Genomic DNA, 24079 nt, shown 5'->3' with positions numbered 1-24079 from the left:
AAATCGAGTGTGACTGAGCAGAAAGAGCAGATCTTAAACACTACTACTTCAGCAATGTGTGTCAGTGAGTTGTAGGCACTGAATTTCCATTCACCTCTTACCTCTGTTTTTTCTGACAAGTTAGTACTGTGGACTTGAACGTTTTTTTTACCTAAGGTTGTAACCCAGTTTCAGCTAGGTCGGTTAATTACCCTTCTATCTTTTTACCCACCCCCTGACCATCCTAAGGACGAAGCAAGGCTCCAAAAACTTAACTCAAAAAGAACAGTTAGTTTTTTACTTTGATGGAACAAAAGACGTCCGTGTGAGTGATCAGCTTTTTTGGACTACTCAGGTAAATTTCAAAAAGGACATTATCAAGGTGGATGATTTTATACATTAAAACGTATTTCCTAGAGCACAAACAACTACATGACGTCATCCATGCTCATTCTTCCAGAACAAAGTCTTCTACCTCTAAATTTGCAGGAATAGTTTAGTTAGAGGTGATATAGGAAGCTGCCAGATGGACATCTCGGCACACTTTTGACAAACATTACTTATGGATATAGCTATTGGACAGGATGTTTTTTTGCCAGTTTCTGAACTACTGGACTTCTTGGTTTACCCATTCTTCAAATTGCCCCTCAAAGTGCCTTATGGCTCACTAGTCTGTTCACATGGTGAGAAATGTACAGGTAGAATTATTCATCAGAAGAAAAAGTTACTTCCCTTCTGTAACAATCTTTTTGTTGGATACTCTGTCTACATGCAGCTTTCTCACCTACCCGGACTACCTCCCTGTCTTGAAGAAGGTTTTCTCCACCTCCCTGTTTTGAAGAAGGTTATCTACCATTTGTGTATTTTCTGTTAATATCTTTCAAGTAGTACATCTCATTAGTATGTTTGCAAATTAACATATTTCTCGCCCTTTTGCCTTATTGGTGCAGAACAATTCTACTGTAAACCACTGTTGGACCATTGGTTGGGCACCCTATACCTCAAGTTATATCACAAGGTTTTTTTGTTATTGATGTCAAAATGGAGTCTGTGCCATCTGCATCATAGATGAGCTGTTTCATTCATGTTTCCAGGTCCAGAGTTGTGTCAAGAGGTGTTCAGAAGTTGAGGAATCTGCAGATAAATAGGGTCTCTATAGGAAAGATTATTGTCCAAGGTAAGTAAGTTTTTCTTTCCAGTTCAAATGTGTTGTGCATCTAGAATTGCTATAATCATGCCAAAAAGGAGCCTTCAGAGGGAATCATCTGCTGGGTTGCACTCAGAGCTTCAGTCCACACCTTCATTTGGATTTATTGCCTCCACTGAGGTCTGCAGGGATTGCCGTTTTGGCAGATCTGTGTGACAGGACGTCTTGGCTTGACCATCTCTTCAGACCAGAAAACCGTGAGGTACTGATTCAAGAGTTGAACAGTTTACAGCTGCAGGTAGATATCAGAACAAGTTGCTTACCTTTGATAGCTGTCTTTATGGTGGATACTCTATCTTCCTGGGACATGGCTTGGACAAGGAGGCAACTGGTGGCATCTGCACAGTTTACAATTCGTCCGAAGAAGTCGAAATGGGTGTGTTTTGACTTTGTGCACCCTAAGGAACCTTCAACACTAAAATCCATGCCTGGAAACAATGTTTGAAGTCTCTGTTTGGGCCGAAATTATACTGCACAGCTCACATTAAGGGCGGAAAGCCAACTGAATTACATCGGAATGGAGCTGATGAAATCTACGCAACCAAGTAATACGTTTCTATCTCACTTGTGTGAGTGTCTCACCGAATAAATATGTGACTACATAAACCCACCTGTTTGAAAGCAACTGCTGCGAGTCATGGAACTGCTCCTGGTGCAAACCAAAATGGTGGCCCTGTATACATCGTGCAGTGTAAAGTAACCAAGTGCCTCTTTTGTACATCTTTAACACAGTTGAGATGATTAGTGACGTAGAGATCTAGATGTGCTCAACTTAAGTCCACTGGCACTCACTTTCTATAATCTGTGCCGAGTTCCGCCTTTGTGGCCCAACTACCAGCTAAAATAGCAGCCCCATGCACCATGCATGGCAAAGAGCAGGTCACTAAGCACTCATAAGCCTGCACAAACCCACACTGAGACCCTGCACTCAGGCTCTCAATTGTAAACAGTAACTACTAGCGTCATAACTGCCCCCTATTTTGTGTGGGTACCGTGGTTCAAATACAGTTTCATTGTGGCTATGCACGGTCATGTTATTCTGGCGCAATAACAATAATGTCTTCTTTGTGGTCAACGTTTATGCGCCCACTGCTGATGACCCATCCTTCTGGAACAAGCTATTTACTCAATTTAAAGTGATCCCAGATTCTGCCAGGACCATTTTTGTAGGTGATTTTAATCGTCCAATTTATCCTACACTAGATAGACATTCACAATTTGCATACTGACCAAACAAAAGCCATAAGACCCTAAGGAAAGTGTGCTCTAGGCACAACCTTATTGACGCTTGGAGAACACAAAACCCAGATGAAAGGGATTACACCTTTTAGTCAACACCACACAGCTCGTACTCTCAATAGATTATTTACTAATTTTGGGACACTCCTTTAGAAGGGTTGACCAAACAACAGTTGAACCAAGAGTGATATCTGATCATCTTAACTGGGCACAAAACAAACGCAATGCCGATTCAATGACGAAATACTCAAGCACCAACATAATGTGCAAATCCTTGAGGACTCCATTCAGAACTTCCTCAATGAAAAAAAAGAAAATTACTCCTCTGACTTCAATGGATGGAGGCACTTAAGGCCACAGTAAGGGTTGTAATTATTAAAATTAGATCTAATAAGAACAAAGAGGCTAACAGTAAGCTCCTGGAGTTAGAGAAACAAACCAAATAACTAGAAAAGCGTCATATCACCTCTGAAGCTAATCACTTACTAAATGAGATTGTCAAGAAACAATATGACTGCAATAGAATTCTAAATACAAAAGCTGGTATCTGGGTCAATAAATAAAAAAACATTGCTGTGCAAAGCAAACAAACCAGGCAAAACACTTGCGTCATACTTAAAGCACAAACTACAAAGATACTCCATAAACACAATTATAGACGACAAAGGACTTGTCCACACCAACCCTAATAAAATTGCTGATATCTTCAATGACTTTTATCAGGATCTTTATACAAACACTATCTCATCTGACCACAAGAAAGGGTGGAGTTTACTTACATAAGGCCAACTCATCCAAACTAGCAGATGAAGAAATGTAAACGATTAATGGTCTAATAACAAAAGAAGAAATATCCAGCGCCATCAAAAAGCTTGAAATAGGTTAATATCCCGGCCCTGGCGGGTATTCTGCATAATTCTTTAAGTCCTCCTCCACAGGAATCATCCTGCCTTTACCAAAACCCTATACCCACTTTGGCAAACCTGAACAAGCCACAGGCACCCTCGTGGAAGCCATCATAACTGTGATCCCCAAAGAGGGGAAGGACACTTTGGGGGTCATTACAACCCTGGCGGTCGGTGTTAAACCGGCGGTAAGACCACCTACAGGCTGGCGGTCTTACTTTGGGGAATTATGACCATGGTGGTTACCGCCACGGTCATCCGCCGGTTTTCCGTTCCGCCCACTAGGGCGGAGACGACCGCTGGGCTGGAGCCCTGGGTCTCCAGCCCGGCGGCCGTCACTATACCGCCGGCGGTATTTGGACCAGGCTTACCGCCGTGGATTTCCAGCGGTTTGAACCGCCATGAAATCCACGGCGGTAAGCACTATCAGTGCCAGGGAATTCCTTCCCTGGCACTGATAGGGGTCTCCCCCACCTCCCACCACCCCTGACTCCCTCCCCTACACCCCCTACCACCCCCCAAAGAAGGCAGGGCCCCCCTCCCCACCCCGACCCCCAACATCACATCACCCATACCCACACGACACGCACACAGGCACCACCTACACCCTTACACGCACACACGCCGACATACATGCCAACATCCACACACACAGTCAGACACGCACACCCACATTCAGACATACACGCACACATCCATACAGACATACCCACAGACATACACGCACTCATTCCCATACACACAATACCCCCGCAAGCATACACGCACTCACACACCCCCTCTACATACACAGACGCACACCCCCATGCACCCACACAACACACAACACCCCCCCACCCCCCTCCCCTAACGGATGATCGACTTACCTGTTCCGTCGATCCTCCGGGAGCGGACGGGAGCCATAGGGGCAGCTCCGCCGACACCACACCGCCAACAGAACACCGCCACGGCGAATCACAGGACGTGATTCGCTGGGCGGTGTTCTGTTGGCGTGGCGGTGGAGGTGGAGCAACCTCCACTTCCCCGCCTCCCGCCAGTATGGCTGTTGGCGGCTCACCGTCGGTAAAAGGACGGTGAGCTGCCAACGGTCATAATAGGCCGAGCGGAAAACCGCCACCACTGGCTGTCTTCCGCACGGCGGTACCTCGGCGGTCTTCAAAAAAGACCGCCGAGGTTGTAATGACCCCCAATGTCTAATCTGAACTAGAGTCACACGGACATTATGCCTTTTGGACACACTAAACACTTTGTGGACTCTTTAGAAATTGTAAATATGTCTGTGAAAGCATATATTAAAGCACACATTAAAATAAAAGTAGCATCCTCACGTCTCAGACAACTCAGGGCTCTAATGCTAGTACAAATGCCCTTTCTAGAACGATCCTGTCACCCAAAGCAAGACGTGACATGCCCCTGAGGGAAAAAATAACATTTTTTTAACAGAAGACAGATTCACGGATGATGTTTTCACAGGTGCAGAGAACGGAACAATGAAACTGGCATATCAATTGGGTAACAGTAAAGAGTCAAATAAATGGTTTTAACATTATTTCCCAGAATAGTTGACACTCTAGAGCTTCCAGTCAGTCTACTCATTTGTAGCTCTTGAAGTTATGTATTTTGAAATGTTGTGTTCTATAAAGGGAGTCGTGCTTCATTGAGGTAGATTGCTATCTAACACCTACCTCTGTTTCTCTTCCTGTGAAGTCTGAGCTCAGCTGCATGGACCAGTCCACCGGACAACAATTTAGGCCCAGCATTCTTTCGGGGGATCTTGAAAACCTCTGCCCCAACTCTTGACACATACCTAAGTTTGAAGGTAAGAGGTTGTATGGCTCTTTATTTCTTTTACTGCCCTTTATAACTGCTGGAACTGAGTCAGTAAGCTGTATTTGCACCAGGGCTTCAATTGTACAGTCGGTGATTGGGAGACATTCAAGGCTGGACTGGCCATAGCAGGTGTTTCCCTGGAAGGCTGGGGGCTGGTATGGTTACTGCGGGCCGGTTTTGCAGCGATGCGGCAATCACAACCCCCAGTAACAAAAGCAGCAGTGCTTCACACGTGCACCACTCCAACCACCGGGGGCTGGTCCAACAAAGCTGCCAGGGCTGCTTTGGGTTCTTAGTCTGGCCCTGGAGACATTTGTTTGCTCTGAATGTTTAATTTGATAGTTGATGGGCTAAACAGTAGATGTGGGTCTGAATGTAGTATTTCTGAGATAGTTCCTCATATGTGTCCTCAGTCCAGCACGGCGTGGGTGTGATTGTTGCCTTTTAGGGACTGAGTACATTTTCTTCATGGGATATGATTTTGCCTATTCCTTGATACTAAGTAAGGATTAGTAAACAGGTATTCCTTTTCGATCTGGTTCCTTGTTCCAGTTGCATGCAATAATATGTGCTCCTTCTTTGGGAGTTTGTTTTCTGTTTTCTTTCGTCTGCTATCAAAACGTGATCCCAATCTACTTTGCTTATGTTTCTGAGTTCTCGTATTATTTCCCCCATTGGATATGAGATTTTCCGTGAATTCAGCTTTGACAATTTATGGGGGAATTCCAAAGTAGTTAAACGTAATGGACCCCTGGCTACACAATTAGGTTGAAATGGTATGCTATTTCATAAGTTCCAACAGAAAGTATATTTTGTTTTAAAAAACTGTAGCCTTAAAATCCATTTATTGAGGGGGAGATTATGGGGAGTGTGTATTATGTTAATAAATAGCTGTCTATCCAGAAACTCCTCACCCTCGGTTCTATTGTTCCAGAATGTTAGTTGTTTTTAGCAGTACTGATTTGAAATATTTGATGCCATGGTGGAGGAATCAGGCATATAGTGGTGTGAAAATTCAGAGAATGAAGCTTGGTTTTGCTCTTCATGTGACATCCATGTTTGTGGAGTATGCACCTTGGAGAATGAGTGAGAAGACCTAAAGCCACCAACGTTTCTAGCTTGTTTGGTAAACAAGCTGAATTTTGTATTGATCTTCCTGTGCAACAAAACAGTGAATGATCCGTAGTAGGAAGGATGAACATCAACAGGTATTGAACCCCAGGATTTGCTAAGAAGAATATTGGGATAAAAGAGGTTAGCTGGAGAAGGCTTGCATCTCCCAACTCGTATCAGGGATCAAGGTTTTCATTAGAGTTGCCTGGAGGGGGCTCAACAGGCACTTTTGGTGGATCCTGAAATCTTGTGACCTTCATGTTTAGAATGCCCATATTAAAATACGTTTTCAGCATTGACTCTTTCATAAATTAATTTACTCAGGAGTCCCCTCAGTAGGGTATATTAAATAGTAGTAAGAAAAGTTACAGAACATGTAAAGAAAACTTCACTTTAATGGCAGAACCACTTACTTTGAAAAGACAGAACCTCCAGCCAGTGGGAGGCAAGTTCCCCATACACTACTCCCCCTAGAGGCCAGATTACCTTAGATTTCTACCTCAGACCATGGCCTGTGGAAGAGAGCACTTTTAGAGCTCTGCTCAGAGTTTCTCTTCATATCTAGATTTTTCCTCTTCTTTTCGTGCCCAAGGTCTCTGATTTAGATACTTATCCAGTGAATATTCCAATTTTATACTTTAGGGACATCTGACTCACTGAAGAAGGCTCTTCAGCCCTTGTGCTTTTTGTAGGAAAGAGAGATGATACTCCAATGACACTCACAAGGAAGGAATATATTGCCTCTATCCCACATTCTCCCAAAGTCCTAAAGTTTTTCTGGACTTTTTCTCAAAAATTGATAAGCGTTTGTGTGGGGGTGCTTCAAAAGGAGGCGACCAGTAATTTATCTTTCTCTGTTGATAATTCTACTCAGAGAACCATTGATGAGGGGAAAAATGTCTTTGAAGCACCATTTATCAGGGGGTAAGACATCATAAATTCCCCCTCCAACTGAGAGAGTGTTTTCAACTTTTGTAGTGTCTCCCAGGAAGGCATATGAAAAACACAGTTCTCTAGTATTGGGGTATCTTTCATAGATTTTCATGCTTGAATCATTTCCCGTCGTCGAAGTGAGAGTCCCACAGTACATAGAAAGCAGTAGATCAAATTTTAAACATTTAAGTCAATGGAAAAATACATTCACTTTCATAGCTTATTAGTGTCGTTAGAAAAGACACAAAGTCCAGCCAATCAGGATAGACCACCCTTTAGAACCCTCAGCACAGAGGCTCCAGTCACTCAGATTTTCTACTGCACGTCGTGTGTAAAGGAGTCTCCCTGAGCTCTGCTCAGTTTACCTTTTCCTGACAGGAAATTTCTTTAATATTGTTTTCTACATCAAAGCAATTAAACGTCAATCCACTCAAGAGACATTGCTACCTTGACATACCTCACCTAGTAAGGTGTCACCCATACCTCCAGAACATCTCCTTGCTGAGGATGAAGAAGAATATGGAGATGACTACTCTGATGATGGTCTGTTTCCGGTGGCACGTAGTCCTTCAGACCTGCCAATTAAATACCAGGAAGAGGAGGAGGAAGAGTGTGAAAGAGTATATATTCAGCAATCATTTCAGGATCAACAATACACACGCGCCCAAGGACAACAGCGTGAGCAAACAGTGAAGATGCCAGTGTCTCTAATTGCTGACTTAAGCATATGATGCAAGATTATTATAGTAGATTGCCACCACCAGCATCATCCACTCCACTGCAGCATCCGCAAATATCGTTGAGTTGTGCTCCCAGAGACTGATCCTCAGACTTTCAAGTACCGTTACCACCTTCATCTCCATTTCCCGAAAACGAGCCACCTTCTTTGGAAGACGATCAGGAAGAAGGAAAGATACAGGACACTGCCTCACTCCTCACTGAATAGGATGATTACCAGATGCAAACACCATCCATCTCTACGTCACCACCAGTAGATTCTCCACCACAGGATATTATTGGGGGGGTTCCATAGTGCAATGGAAAGAGCAGCTAAAAGGTTCCAGCTTCCCATTGTAACTAAGCAGTCGGATTGCTTCCTTCATGACTTTAAAGAAGACACCAGGAAATCAGTTTGTGCGATCCCGATTGTATACTTAATCTGGGAAGAGGGCCTTAAAGTAATGCAGACCCCATCTTCCATTCCAGCGGTACTTCCTAGTCTGGACAAAAAATACAAAGCACCGTAAAATTCACCAGCTTGTTTAATTGATCAACCTAAACCTGACTCTGTAATATCTCAGATGGCCCAGCGCAGGTCCAGAAATCCATCCTCTCCGCTTTCCGCGCCCCCGGATAAGGAAGGAAGGCACTTAGACACGATAGAGAAAAAGTTCTCCACAATGGCGGCTACACCAGTCAGGGCAGCAAACTCCTTGGCGATTCTAGGCAGATACGACCGACAGATGTGGTCGGACATCTCCCAATACATCGATCTCCTTCCCGAAGATGCTAGAGCTGAAGCTCAGAAGATATTGCAAGAAGGAGAAAAGATCTCTGCCGAGATCATAGATGGTGCAATAAATGTGTCATCCACAGGTTTCCGCCAGCTAGCCGGAGCGGCAGGACTCAGATGACAGAGGTGGTTAAAAGCCACTTCCTACTGCCCGGAGGTTCGGATGAAAGTTCTGGATACGCCATATGATGGAGAGCTACTATTTGGCAAGCACGTCAATGACGCGCTTCAATCAATAAAGACGGACACAGCTAGATTGCTAAATACTCTTCAATTCAAAGGGCAGCCCTTTCGAGGGGCAAGAGGAAGAGGACTGTACCAGTATCGGCAGTACTAGCGTTACCAGGGCCATTTTCGTTCAGCCACCAGTCAGCAACAGCAACAGCCCTATCGGCAACCACCATCTGCAGCCTACAGACACACCACAAAAGGAAAGTCTGCTTATAGAGGCAAGGACACAGCAAGAAAGCACTAACCTCCACCAATGTCTGCCTCCAACCCCTTTTCCGACACTCAGATAGGGTGCAGAATTTCCAGCTTCTCCCACCAGTGGTCCCAGATCACCTCAGACAGATGGGTCCTCGATATTATCACCAAAGGGCATACCCTGGAATTTCAGCAACCTCCTCCAGATGTATCGCCACAATGACCCCACCTTCCCACTTAAAAGAGCTCCTTGTAAAAATTTCCAATATGATAGACAAGGGAGCAATAGAGCTTGTACCGAAGTCTCAGACAGGAACTGGCTTCTACTCTTGCTTCTTCCTCATCCGGGAAAAGACAGGGGACTGGAGACCTATCTTAGATCTTCGATGTTTAAACAAATTCCTGAAAAAACAATAATTTTGGATGATCACTCTTCAGGATGTATTACAATTGCTCAACAAGGGGGATTTTATGACGGCACTGGATCTCCAAGATGCCTATTTTCATATCCCTATTCACCCCAGCCACAGGGAATTATTATGCTTCAGAGTGGCAGGCACCCACTACCAATTCAGAGTGTCACCTTTTGGTCCAAGATCGGCTCCTCGAGTTTTCACCAAGGTCTTAGCTCCGGTGGCAGCCTACCTCAGACAAAAAGGAGTTCAAGTGTTTCCATACTTGAATGATTGGCTAATAAAAGCAAAAACAGCGTCCAGGGCAGCCAGAGACACAGCAACATGCTTGTCCCTCTTCCAGAGATTAGGTGTCTCAGTCAACTACCAAAAATCGCACCTAATGCTGTCAACCAACATCACCTTTCTAGGAGCCGTATTAGATACGGAACAAGCAAAAGCTTTCACCTCTCAGGTCAGGCAGAAGAGGATTCGAAGTCTAAAGAAAGTCCACTTTTGTCTGGAGTTACAAATCTTTTCTGGGGATGCTCTCCTCGTGCATTCCATTGATACCAAACTGTCGTCTCCGCATGAGAACACTTCAGCAGCAGTTAGACAGCCAGTGGAAACATATAAACACATCTTTCGACGATTTTGCCCAAATCATCCCACTGATAAAAGGAGCCATGGAATGGTGGTTAAAGACCCCACACATCTCTGAGGGTCTTTTTTTTCTGAATCACAGCCCAGAGCATATTCTGACCACATTCGCCTCTCTGGAGGGATGGGGGTGTGCACCTCGAAGACCTGACAGTGAGAGGGAAATGGACCACCCAGGAAGCAATGCTCCACATCAACTTGTTGGAATTAAAAGCTGTATTCCTAGCACGCAAATCCTTCCTGACGAAAATCAAAGGCTCATTGGTTTTGGCCCAAACCGACAACACCACAAGTATGCATTACCTCATCAAGCAGGGAGGTACAAAATCGGCAGCGCTCTCTCTTCAGGTGCAAGAGATATGGAATTGGGCACTTCAACATCACATAACTCTCAGAGCAGAACATGTTCCAGGTGTATCCAACACCCTGGCGGACTCATTAAGTAGAACCTCAATAACCTGCCACGAGTGGGAGCTCAACCTGGCAACTCTCGATCATATTTTTCTTCACTGGTGCAAGGCCAGTTTAGACCTCTTTGCAACAAAGGAAAACAAAAAATGCCAATACTACACAAGCTGGCAATCGCAGAAAGGGTCGAGGGGGAATGCATATTTGATCAAATGGTCAGGAATCTATGCTTATGCTTTTCCCCTGCTTAGCTAATCCGAAGAATTCTGCAGAAGATGAATCACAATGGAGCTATTGACACTCACACTTTGAGATATATTATGATGAGTACTGTGATATTCACCAAGATTGGCCTATAGTGCAAGCTTGGTGGACTTGATTAATGACTTTCTTTACAAGATGGGAGATTATTACAGAAGGTCCCTGCTGGATATAGCTGTCTCTTCCAGCTCATCCATCAACATCAGAACAATCTCAAACAGCACCAGCCCTCTAATACCATGTAAGATCTTGAAAGTACTAATCCAACAGGGAGACACGGATACTTTGTTTGTAGAGGGAGAAGAGAGCAAACTTCTAGGACTCCTCTTTCTGATGGATACTTACTTCTGTCTAATGATATTTCACCTTTTCAGTATCCCAGATGCCAGTCTGGATCCAGAAACTCTTCACTAGCTCTCTATGCCAGTAGGGGGTGCTGGCCTCCCTGTAATGCCATTTGGAGCATCCCTATTAAGTCACTGGAGCCTTAAAGCACCCTCATTGGTGTCATGATGTAAGTTTGCTTTATTCCCGGACCATCAACACGGTCCAGAACTCTCAATCTCCCCAGTAGTTTGTCAACATTGTTGATGCCTTTCCATAATATTTTTCTATAGGTGCAGTTCTCTTCGCAATTACACCACCCTATCGGTCCGGTTTAAAAAAATGTGTGGACTGTGGCATACAATTGTCAATTACAGACCTGCATGAGATCAGTCTTTGGTGTGTGGGGTCTGCGCATGAAGTGAAGGCCAGCGATTCATGTCAGAGGGTGCATCCAAAAGCTCTTAAGGGAAAGGTAGGCCAAGATGTTCATGGCTAGGGAACGGGATGAATGTCTAGGATGTCAGTCCAGGTTTTGCAGGCCTTAAGGATGCCAGTGATCTGGAAACTTCCCTAGAGTTGGAGCTGTACTCCCTAACTGGAATTCATCCATTTGAGGTTACATCCTACCACTCCGTGATCAGAATGGCAGCAGGCATGTTGGGTCTTCCTCTTCCCTCTACTGATTTAAAAACAAACATCCTATTTGTTTGAGACTTCTAGCTGCAGATTCCGTACCTTAGAATTTACAACAGGCATCAGACTTGATCCAGAAGATTTTTCATAAGCAGTACCCCTGTGTGTCAGTAGGTGGCATTGATTGGCTCTGCGTGTGTCGTCAGCATCGTCCACAGCACCTATATAGGAACCACGCAGGCGTGCTGACATAATTTCCTTTCTTTCTGCACCAGCCAACATGGATCCAGGAAGAGCTACCCCTCCAGTCACCTTTTGACTGGGCTTTTATCAATGTTTTGTCAATGTTTTTGTGGAATTTTCCTCCTGGTGTGGCACTGGGTCTTTTGGGAGCCCTATCCTGCCTGTCATGGGCTGATGTCGATGGCAGACTTCAATCTTGTTTGCCTGGTGTGCCTCAAGCGCTACCATGACCGGAAGTCGTGCTCCGACTGCCGTGTGATAAGCCCGAAGGCTTTGAGAGTTCATGCCCTGAAGCTGATGGCGCTCCGTTGTGCGACTCTGCGCCGGTTGAGGTATCGGTCTAGAGGAAGGTCCCGGGATTGGTCATGGAGTATGAGTTAGTCATCCCATTTGAAATCGCCAGGATACTCGGGTAAGTCCAAGCATAAGAAGAAGAAGTCAAAGCATACTTTGACCTCATTGCATCCGTCAGCTGACGAGACGCGGAGCATCCGCATTCTAGGCCTCGCTCCGTGGTTGAGCCTGTGCCTGGGACTGTCAGGAAAACTATTGCCAGCGTTGTTAAGTTCTTCCCTCAGCCAAAACGATTCCTCTTTTCCTTGTACCCACGTTGGTTGCAGTGGCATCCTCACTCCTGGTGGCTCTTGCAGAGGCTGTTCTTAGAACTAGCTTCTTCAGGTTTAACTGCCACTCAAAAAGGTGGACACAAATCCTTGTGAGGTCAGCGCTCTAGTGTTTCTACCTTAGTGTCGTGCTGAAATGTCCCTCCAGCTGTTTCTCTCTGGGAGCCCTGCACTTCAACTGTCATCCTGAGGAGAATGAGCAGTGTTCCTGAGGCGCTTCGTTTCATTGAGAATTCTTCCAGTTTTGAGTAATTCATTCTTTTTCTTGTTACGGTGTGCACATCAGCTACTTTTTCCCTTTTGGAGAAGCTGAATTTTTTCCTTCTTCCAACAACTGGCTATCGGCTTTCTGAGGAGAATTCATTTTGGCTTATCAGAACTTCAAGCAACTGTAGTAAGGAATCCTCTTGTATGATTTCCAGACTTGCCAATATATATATGTACATATATATTCAAGAACTCTTTGCTTTGCAGACTTGTCAGTCTTACAGACAAACCTCAGTGCTCAGACTAATTCCTAGAGACTGTGATTGAGAAAGCTGAACCCTGAGAAGGAGTTTTCGTTTCTTGTAAAAGACATTAGTAGTTTGTATATTTGTGAACTTTTGAACTGTTCTCCAGAGAACCTTGGAAACCTCTGACTCCTGGAGAAAACAAAATATTAAGTTAACATTGTTCCCTTAGAGAGAGGCTAGTCTCTCAAAAGATCCAGTTTAGGAGAACAACATAATTGGGTGAATGTAAATGGCTGAACAGTTGAATGCGCAGCAGGAATATACTTATCTCTGCTTGTAGCACCCAACTGCAGGTCCTTCCTTTAAGGCAATCCCAATAAGAAGAGAGGTGCAGGTTTTTAGAAACACACACTGAATATCCTATCTTCAAGTGGAAAACACAGGCCGGAACTGGATCTGGAGGCGGTCTCTCTTTTTCTATTCCCATTCCCATTCCCCTTTCCCCCTAGCGTATGCAGGGTTCAGATAATCAGTTAAAGTCTGAGCATGCATCTGTTGGAGGGAGTTGGGTAAAAGGCATCTGCTCCTGTGAAAGTTTGTTTTAGTGAGTAATCTTCTGACACTGACTCTGTGCCTCCCTGCGTTTCTGGGAGCAGCCCCTGCCCAACTCAAGGAGTTTTATGACTCCATGTGCACCATATTTTGGTGAGCTGACCCCTCTGCCACAGCTATGGGCCCCATGGAGTCAGCAGGAGCCTCTGGTGGTTCCATGCAGACGGCTCCGGTGGGGCCCCAAGGATCCACTCCTGGATCTGGACGGATGCCTGTTGTTTCACCTCGACCTTCCCTGGCACAAGCGCTCCCGGCACCCCCAGTGCTCACCGGCGCCACCATCCCCATTTTGATCACCCATAAAGAGCTGAAGGGGCGTCAAAGTATCCAGCACTATCTGGAGCCTTACCTCCCAGATAGGATCCTAAGCCCTGTTCCCACTGGCTTGGCTTATGAAGGAATGAGAGGGGTCACTAGACTCTAAAGTCTAGCCTTATGAACATGATATGGACTGATGTGAGGAACTGGGTGATGCCAGTGGCCTGGATACTTCCGAAGATGCTGGAATGCTTTCTTCCCCTACCATGGCTACAGAGTAGGGAGCGTCTTTTGCGATGGTGGTGTGGAGGGCTGTGGAGATCCTCGACCTTCAGTTGCCCTCGATGGCGGTCAAGACTAAAGTCTTGACAGAGGTGATTTAGCCGGTAGTCTCCCCATCTGAGTTGCTTCTCCCATTTAACAAAGCCCTCACAGATGTCCTTTAGGGTATCTTGTCCAGACCCAACACAGGAGCTTCAGTGAACAGAATGATTGCTCGTCGTGACCACTCCGCTACACAGGGACCCAGCTTTCCTCATGCAACACCACACATCTGAGAGTTTGGTGGTCCAGCCTTCCACCTCCCATTTCAACCCTACAGCTCTTCCAGATAGCTAATCCAAGAGGCTGGAGACACTTGGGAAGAAGATGTTTTCTTATGCCAGCCTGGCATGGCAGTCTGTGAACACTGCATGCCTTGTGGGCCACTACTCCCACGCTCAGTGGAATACAATTGTGCAAGTGCTGCCTTCGGTCCAAAAGGAGGCCCAGGCTAGCCCCCCCAACCCTTAGCAGACAGGAGAGATGCAGCAAAGTTCACAATTCGATGTGGACACGCCACAACCGACTCTCCAGGCAAAGCGGTTTTGTCAACTGTGGCCCTTAGGTGCCACGCTGGGCTACCTACTGCTGGCTTTTTGGGGGGTGTCAAGACTTCTTTGATGGATATGCCCTTCAATGGCTGCAGTCTCTTCGGAGACAAAGCAGATTCGGCGCTGTAGAGATTTAAGGACAGTCGGGCTACGTCCTGGCCCTTGAGCTTAACTTCCGCTCCTCACCACCCCCCAGTCTATTTTTTGCCCCTTTCGTGGCTATGGAAAGGGTTACCAACCACACCAGTTCCTGCTCAGCCACTGTGCCGAGCATGCTTTCCAGCCCCTGTGTGGCCGAGGGCTTGGGATCCTCAAGCCACGTGGATCAGACAGCCAGAGGTTGGGTCAGTCCACCCCCCACACACATGCAGCTGCAGCCTCCAAAAGCTCCTAATCTGCCCTTATGCCATCACAGGTACCCTGATAGTGGCAAGGTATGTAATCACCTGCCCCACTGGCAGTCCATAACATCAGACTGGTTGGTTTTGCAGTTGGTCTGAAAGGGCTACTCCCTCCCCTTCCTGACTATTCCTCTTCCTGTGCCACCATCTCAAGACAAGCTGACGAAGGATCATCTTTCTCTTCTCCGCAAGGAAGTTGCATCTCTCTTGGCCAACAGAGCCATAGAGAGAGTCCGTATGCCAGGAGTAGGTTGTGGTTGCTGTTCCTTTTACATTCAGATGCCCATGAAGGACGGAGGCCTTTGTCCTATTCTAAACTTGTGGCCCCTCAACTACTTCCTCAAGAAGAAGTTCAGAATGCTCACTTTGGCTCAGGTTCTGTCTCTCCTGGACCCAGGAGGCTGGATGGTAGCATTGGACTTGCAGGAAGTATATGTTCATATTCCCATCCTTCCTGCACACAGACGTTACCTGAAGTTCACAGTCGGCCAAGAGCATTTTCAGTTTGCCACACTCACTTTTGGCCTGACCAGTGCCCCTCACGTGTTCACCAAGGTGATGGTGGTGGTTGCAGCTCATCTGTGGAGATCAGGGTGTCAGTCTTCCCCTATCTCGACAGCTGGCTGTTGAATGCGGGCTCGCCCCAGGCTGTCGTTTCCAAACTTCAGACTACGGCGAACCTCCTGCATTCGCTTGGGTTCACTATAAACATGCTGAAGTCATACCTGACTCCCTCTCAGACGCTACCTTTCACCAGAGCTGTTCTGGACCCAGTGCAGTTTCAGGCTTATCTTCATGAACGGTGAGTGCAGGATATTCAGGCTATGATATGATACTGATATTTTAGCCTGTATCCTGGATTTTTGTGAGACAGACTGTGGGGAGTTATGGCTTTCTGCATCCCGCTGTTGACAAATGCACATTGGCATATGCAGACTTTGCAGTGGGACCTGAAGTTCCAATAGGCACAGCATTAGGGGAATCTCCCCGACATGGTCCAGATCTCGGAGGGAACTGCGGTGCTGATTGACAAACCATGATTGGGTCAAAGACAGATTCCTCTCCCTTTCCCAACCAGATTTCACAATAGTGACGGGTGAGTCATCCCTTGGATTGGGTGGCCATCTGGAGAGGTGGAGATCAGAGGACTCCGGTCTACATTGGAATTCGGACCCCACATCAATTTGCTGCAGTTGCGGGTAACCCGACTACATTGAATGCCTTCCTACCTTCCATCAAGGGGAAGCTGGTGCAGGTGTTCACAGACAACACCACCACCATGTTGTACTGCAATAAACAGGGTGGGTGGGGTCGTAAACCCCATGTCAAGAGGCCCTTTGTCTCTGGGCATGGCTGGAACGTCAGGGCATTTCCCTGGTGGTTCAACACTTGGTGAGTTCTCTGAACTCCAGGGCAGATGAACTCAGCCTCAGATGCTTGGCGGATCACAAATGGCGTCTCCATCAGGAGGTGGTGCAAGGTCTCTTTCAGCGGTAGGGAGAGCTTTGGTTAGATCTGTTCACTTCCGCCAAGAAAGCTCAATGTCAGCAGTTTTGCGTGTTGGAGTTTCCAAGGCAGCTCTCGCTTTGTGGCGTTTTTTGTCTAGAGTGGAGCTCAGGCCTCCTGTCGACCTTCCACCCATACCATTCCTGCCCAGAGTTCTCAAGGTGATCAAGGTCGACTGGGCCAAAGTTATTCTGACGGCTCTGATCAGGATACCCTATTGGGGGATCTCCTGTTGCAGCAGCAGGGAAGGGTTCTCCACCCTAACTTGTCCAGTCTGTGCCTTCTTGTGTGGAGGTTGAGCGGAGGCAGGAGACAGCCTTTGACCTTCCTCCTGAAGTCTGTGATGTTATCTTGGCAGTCAGGCGTTCTTCCACTAAGACAGTATACACCTGCTGTTGGAAGACATTTGTGGCCTGGTGTTCTGACAGAAATGTTTATCCCCTTTTTCCTCCTCTTTCTCTGTTTCTTTTATTCATTCTATCTTTTGCCCAGCAAGGCTGTGCTATGGGCACTCTCAAAGATCATCTTTCTGCTATCTCTGCCATCACTGATCAACCCTTCTATTTTCAAATCTCCTATTGTATATAGATTTTATCATGCCTCAGTAGGATATGAATCTGATGTTTACATTCTTAATGTGCGCTCCCTTTGAGCCATGATTGTCCCCTGCAGTTACTTTCAACCAAAGCGGCTTTCCTCGTGTCTATGACGTCTTCCCGATGAGCTAGTGAGCTACAGGCCTTATCATCTAAGCTGCCCTATTTATCCATTCATCCTGACAAAGTGGTGCATTGCACGTGGGCCTTCTTTCTTCCGAAGGTTGTCACACCCTTTCATGTAGGTCAATCCATCACCTTGCCTACTTTCTCCACTTCCCCTCACCCTTTCAAGTATAAGGAGCTTCTCCATCGTCTGGACCCGAAGCGGACGTTGTCGTTCTACCTTAAACGCACACAGGAATTCCAGGTGACAATCAACTCTTCGAGGGGTATGTCGGAGCTAAAAAGGATTGTGCTACGCAGAAAAGGACCATCTCCAGACCATCTCCAGATGGGTGGTGCTCTGCAGTAAAATATGCTACACATTGGCCAAGAAGCAAGCCCTCATTTTACCAGAGCCAAAGCTAAGAACACTGCATTAACAGTCCTGGACATCTGCCAGGCAACAATGTGGGCCTCCCTGCACACATCTACCAAACACTAATGCCTGGACAGCCAGGTCCGTTGTGACAGGCATTTAGCCTGTTTGGTCATACAGGACGTCCTCTTGTGAAATTGGTCCACAGACCCAGCTCCGTGTATTGCTTTGGCATCTATTTTAAGGTAAAGAATCTGCAGCTCGAAGTCTCTATCAGATGAACAAGTTACTTACCTTTGATAGCCTTACCTAGTAGAAACTATGGGCCTGATTTAGATCTCAGCAGAGGGGAATATTCCATCACAAATGTGCCGGATATCCTGTCTGCCATATTACAATCCCATGGTATCCTTTGGAGATCGCAATACAACAGGCAGGATATCCATCATGTTTGATCATCATGCCCTGTATCTAGCTGCAGATTCCTCACCCACCCATCCTCCCCGCTCCGCAAATGGATTTCTAGGGACAGGGCTGTATACCCTTCAGGGCCCTAGTTTGCTGTTCATGGCTCTGCGTTTCTACTGTGGAAGGTCATTAAAAAGAAACTGATGGCAGCACGCCTAGGTGAAGCCTGTATAGGTGTCATGGACGATGCTGGTGACGCATGTGGAGCCGATCGACACCACCTACAGACGCACAGGTGTAGAGCTCATGAAAAATCTTCTGTATCCAGTCTGACGCCTGGGGATAATTCTAATATAAGGAATCTGCAGCTAGATATGGTCTCTACCAGATAAACCGTTACGGAAGATAAGTAACTTGTTTTACAGAAGTCCTTCATACGCTAACCCATTCCACATAGCCTTTGCTACTGTCCAAAGAGGCTTTCACTGAACCTATACTTGCGGGTTGGGACAAGCCAATAACTTTCAGTGCAGTACACAGGTCGAGAGTAAGGGATTACATATCAGCCCCAGGAGGTCCCACCTTCCCAGTTGCACATCCCTAGCCGGAGAGCCTGGTAGTAAAAGCCTCTTGCTCCTCGAAATTGTGACAGGGGGACTTTGCCTTCACAGTCTCTGACAGAGAATCAAAAAAAGATGAAGAATTTGCAAAAAATATGTTCTCGGCATGGAGCGTGACCCACAAATCACTTAGGGACCTGTCTTCTCATCAGATATGTGCCTGCTGTATGGGACTCAGCACAAGCAGTTATCCCTAATCTGCTAAATCACTTGCAGTATTAGGGGATGGTCAAACCATGGCTAGGCAAGTCATAGAATCTGGCTTGGACACAACAGTCTGTTGCAAGAGCCAAGGAGACATCTTTTTCCCTGCACCACCATGTTTGGCTGCACAACTCTAGATTCTCTGCAACTGTCCAAACAACTCTGATGGACCTTCCTTTCAATGGCCCGTGTCTGTTTGAGGCAACAACTGACTCAGCTTTTGGAGAGGTTTAAAGATAATAAACCCCGCTGCCAGATCTCTTAGCCTCCAGGCTCAAACAAGAGGATATTGGCAGTTTTGAAAATTTAGAGGAATATCCTGAGGCTTTTACTTTTGGGGTGAACAACAATATGCCCAGCAGCAACAACAAGTGAACCCTTGATATAAGCGGTACATGGGTAGAGGAAAAGGAAGAAGACTTATCAAATCACTTTCCCCGCCTCTTCCTCTTCCTACTTCCCACCCATCTCAGGGAAGCAGCCGTAGTTCCCCCTTGTCAGTAAACAGGCAACCTGTTGTTGGACAGGTATCCACCTTTTTACAAGCATGGACGGCCGTTATGTCAGACCTATGGGTCTTGCAGCTTGTGGAAAGGGGGTATGCCCTACCCTTTCAACAAAATCCACTTCTCATCTATCCTTGACCCAACACACAGACCACTTATGTGTCCTGCTGCACAAAATAATGGCTTTATTATCCTGCCTTCGGATCTGCGGTGGAGTTGGATCCAGAGCAGTAAAGGAGTTAGGGGTGCTACTCACAGGACTTCCTGGTCTTCAAAAAAAGACAGCTGTCTTCATTTGATTCCAGAGCTCAGGGTGCTCAACTGGTTCCTCAAAAAGGTAAAGATCAACATGCTGTCCTATCTCAGATTCTGCTTGCACTGGAAGCAGGAGACTGGAGGGTGTCTGTTGACCTATAAGATGCCTATTTCCACACATGGGGTTGCACAGAAAGTATCTTCACTTTACAGTAGATTTTGAACAGTTCCAGTTTGTTGTTCTTCTGTTTGGTCTGACTTCCACAGCGCCAGTCTTCACAGAAGTGATGGTAGTGGTTTTGGCCCATCTCGGAAGGGCAGGAATCTCTATTCCCTTACCTGGATGACTGGCTCATCAAGGTCAATTCTCCAGAGATGGTGTTCCACCACCTGCAAATGAAACCTGCACTGCTGCTTGAGCTTTTCAATTAGCAAGCCAAAGTCTCATCTGATGCCCTCTCAGCACATTCTGTTTATAGGAGAGCACTGGGCACAACACTGAATGGAGCCTTCCCTCCTCCTTAAAGGGTGCAGGACATTCAGGCTATGATACAGGTGGTTCAGAATGGAGCATCATTCCAGTCCTGATGGTATTACGCCTGTTCGGTCCTCTAGCCTCCTGCATTCTGTTGGTCATCAATACACTCTGGCACGAGGGCACCCCAGTGGTGCCTGTACAGGCAATGGTTTCAGCTTGGGGGAGATTTCAAAGCTGTGTCAAATTCTTCAGGGACACTTCAGCAGATCTACAGTAGAGTGTGGAAGGCAACCTGTTCCAAGGGAAGCAGTTTCACCCGCCTCCTCCGGTGACATCAGTAAACACCGATGCCTCCACCGTAGGGTGGGTAGCTCACCTGGAGGAATTGGAGATCGAGGCCTTTAGTGTCCAGAAGAACACATATTGCACATCACTCTGTTGAAATTGGAGGTGGTATGTCTGGCTCTCAAGACCTTCCTCCCTTCCCTTCACAGCCAGTCTGGTCAGATCTTGATAGACAATACAACTATGATTGGTACATCAACAAGCAGGGAGGAATATGGTTGCACTTTCTCTGTCAAGAGGCTCTGCAGCTCTAGTCCTGGGTGCTCAATGTATGAGCGGACGGTATCAATCAACGTCATCTAGCTGACCACGAGTGGTATCTACACCCAGAAGTAGTCAAGTTCATCTTACAGCACTGGGTAATGACTGAGGTGGACTTCTTTGCCACTCACGAGAATGCTCACTGCTCAAAACTATGGCCCTGATTTATACTTTTGATGCAAACCTGCATTAGCACAGGCTTGCATCAAAAAGTATACTGCTGGCTAGCGGCATTCCTGGATGCCAGCCGGGCGTCATATTTAAGCTATGACGCTAGCCGGCGGTAAGGCCCAGTTAGCGTCAGAATTATTGACGCTAAGCAGGTGGGGAGGCATAGGGGTAAACTGGAGGTTGTGCATGAAAGAATGGAGCTAGTCAGGTTAGAGTAAAAAAAATGACTCTAACCTGATTAGCGTCATTATTTCCACGCCCAATCCCCATGGACATGACTCCTGTCTAAGTAAAAACAGAAGTCATGCCCCCCAGTCCAGTGGCCATGCCCAGGCGACTTAAGTCCCCTGGGCATGGCCATTGGGCACAGGGCCATGTAGGGGGGCCCAAGTTAGGCCCCCCCATGGGACTTTAAAAAATAAATAAATACTTACCTGGGATGGGTCCCCCCATCCTTATGTGTCCTCTAAGTGTGGGTGGGTGGGGGCGTCCGTGGGGGCAGGGAAGGGCACCTGTGGGCTGTTTACATGGTCACTGACCATGAAAAAAGGCCCACAGGTCCCCTAACGCCTGCCCTGACCCAGATGTTAAATAATGGTGCTAAGCAGGCTTAGCGCCATTGTGTAAGGCCCTCCCCCTCCCCATGCGTGTTTTTTGCACGGGAGATAAATAAGGCGCTAGGTCCTTTGAGTAATTTTTTGCCCGGGAACGCCTACCTTGCATCTCATTGACGCAAAGTAGTTTTCCACAGGCAAAAAATGACTTTAACTCCAATATTTTGGCGCTAGACATGTCTGTTCTCAAAATATAAATATGGGGTTACGTTTGCACTGGAGATTCTTGATGGCTTTCTGGAAGTTACTGGTATGCTCAGGCCAGGTTTCTGATATTTCCTAGAAAAGTTATAGGGTTTGGGTAGGTGCAGCCTTCTAGGTGAAAGTTAAGATCTCTGAGGAGAATAATATACTGGCACTGATGATGAGATATGAGACGAAATCCATGCTGTTGAAATTGGTACAGGGTCCTTTTGGTCTGTATATGGGTTCCACCCATGGAGGAGTTAGCTGTGATGGGCATCTTGAATGTGAAGTGTTCCATGTAGCTATTGGGGGTGTCCATTTGGATAGTGCAGCTGATTGTCTCTTTGAATATGATGTCAACCCAGCCTTTGGGCTTGTATTTAGGGTCTTGTTTGGTGATCTTGTAGCTGGTGAGGTCGGCTCTAGTGATGCCTGGTGCTGAGGTTGGGTTTAGACATGTTTCCCTAAGTAAGAGCAGGCCCAGAGCACGGTCGTGCAGTAGGTCCCATATCTCTGTGGAATGCTTGGTGAGTGAGCAAGTGTTGAGGCGTATGCATGCTAGTGTGGTGTGTGCATGGGGGGTGGTTGGTCGATGTGAGCACGAGTGGATGGCTGGTTTGTGTGATTGTGAGCGAGTGGGTGGCAGGATGCTATTGGTGTGGGAGTGGTGGGTGTAGGGTAGGGAGAGTGAGAGAGTGCTTAAGAACCTCCAGGAGGTGCATATGAAAGCTACTTCCTTGTTTAGTAGTATAGTGGGGCAACTGTCGGCAGAGATTGGGAACACGCTTGGGAGGAGCATAGCGTGGAGCGCTGGTGGATCACCAGGATTTCTGGTGCTGTGCACGGTCTAGGTTCAGATGGGCTTACCTGTGGAGCTGCGGCCACCAATAAGTATGTTCTGGGATGGGTGCAGGTGGCCGGTGTACAGATGGACTATGACAACTTAAGCCCTCTTTGTTGGTTTCTTATTTTAAAGAAAGTTGTGATGGAAAACCACTGATGTTACGTCTTATAGAGATGGATGATGGGAAATGCAGTGATGTCACATCTGATGCAGATGGAGGATGGGAAAAATCAGTTACCTCATAAACAGGTATTTTGATTGGCCAGCCTTAATGAGTTCTGTCAGTTTCTGCAGAAGGGACAATTTGTCACCTCCCTGGATATTTAAGACTCCATTTCCACATTCCATAACCTAAAGGCAGTATCTAAGGTTCTCAGTGGCAGGTCAGCAATACTAATTGGAAACACTCTTTTTTAGCCTGAAAACTGCTGGTTTTATTTACACCAAATGCCTAATTCCGGTATTACCTTTCCATCGTCAACAGGACCACTAAGTCTTTCCATACCTGGATGTCTGGCTGGTGGAAACCACTTTCCTCAGGAAGCCCAGAAATCCACAATGGTCTGCATCAAACTGTCCCAATGACCAAGCTTCCCACGTAGCAAAGATAAGTTCCCTGTTAACCTTGCTACACGAATACATTCATAGGAGTGATCCTGGAGACATAATTGGCCAAGGCATTCCCAGCAGCAGAACGTGCCTCAAAACTATGACTTATGACTTTGAATGTTTCCAAGTGCAGTATACTCTGTGTCGAAGTGTCAGAGTTCATCAGTTGCTACTGAATCTCATGCCATACCGCATAGCACTAGCCCCATTCTGCCACCTACAAATTAGACCAAATCTGATAAAGACTTCTAGCCACTGCATTGAAGGAATATCTAGGACAGTTGGAAGCTGCAGGTGCTTAGGAAGCAATTGGAAAATGGATTTTCTGCAGTAAGCAAGTGGTTTGTGAACCAAGTTAGTAGAGTTATTTGTCATTGCTATCTGTGTAATTTGTTTGTTTGCTATGTTTAAAGGGTACAAGTGCCTAAAATCAGAGAAAGAAGAGGAAAACAGAAAGGGAGTAAAAGAAAAAGAAGGGATGTAGAACTAGAAGAGAGTCAGTGTAGGTTCTATGAATAGATGGAGCACCTGGAAAACAGAAGAAAGATGTTGAAAACAGCAAGTTTATGAGGTGGTCTCATGAGAAACATTCATGGGATATTGTGATGGCTAGCCTAGAACAACTTACTTAGGTTCAGTAATGGTTTATCCGGTAAAGACTGTGGGGGTCATTCCAACTTCGGCGGGCGGCGGAGGCCGCCCGCC

The 24079-nt window shown here is 46.4% G+C and overlaps 1 protein-coding gene across 2 annotated transcripts in view; it reads left to right on the top strand.

Annotated features, from left to right (window-relative positions):
* The window catches only part of GLB1L2 (galactosidase beta 1 like 2), a 746782-nt gene that overhangs the window by 636190 nt on the left and 86513 nt on the right, over positions 1–24079 (top strand). For both annotated transcript variants that reach the window (XM_069224446.1, XM_069224447.1), the window contains exon 17: positions 5038–5149. In XM_069224446.1, coding sequence (XP_069080547.1) covers positions 5038–5149 — 112 coding nt within the window. The remainder of the gene's footprint in view (positions 1–5037; positions 5150–24079) is intronic.

Source organism: Pleurodeles waltl, chromosome 3_1, assembly GCF_031143425.1.
Source record: "Pleurodeles waltl isolate 20211129_DDA chromosome 3_1, aPleWal1.hap1.20221129, whole genome shotgun sequence".
In the NCBI taxonomy this organism is placed as follows: Eukaryota; Metazoa; Chordata; class Amphibia; order Caudata; family Salamandridae; genus Pleurodeles; species Pleurodeles waltl.
This window is presented reverse-complemented; position numbering and strand designations above follow the sequence as displayed.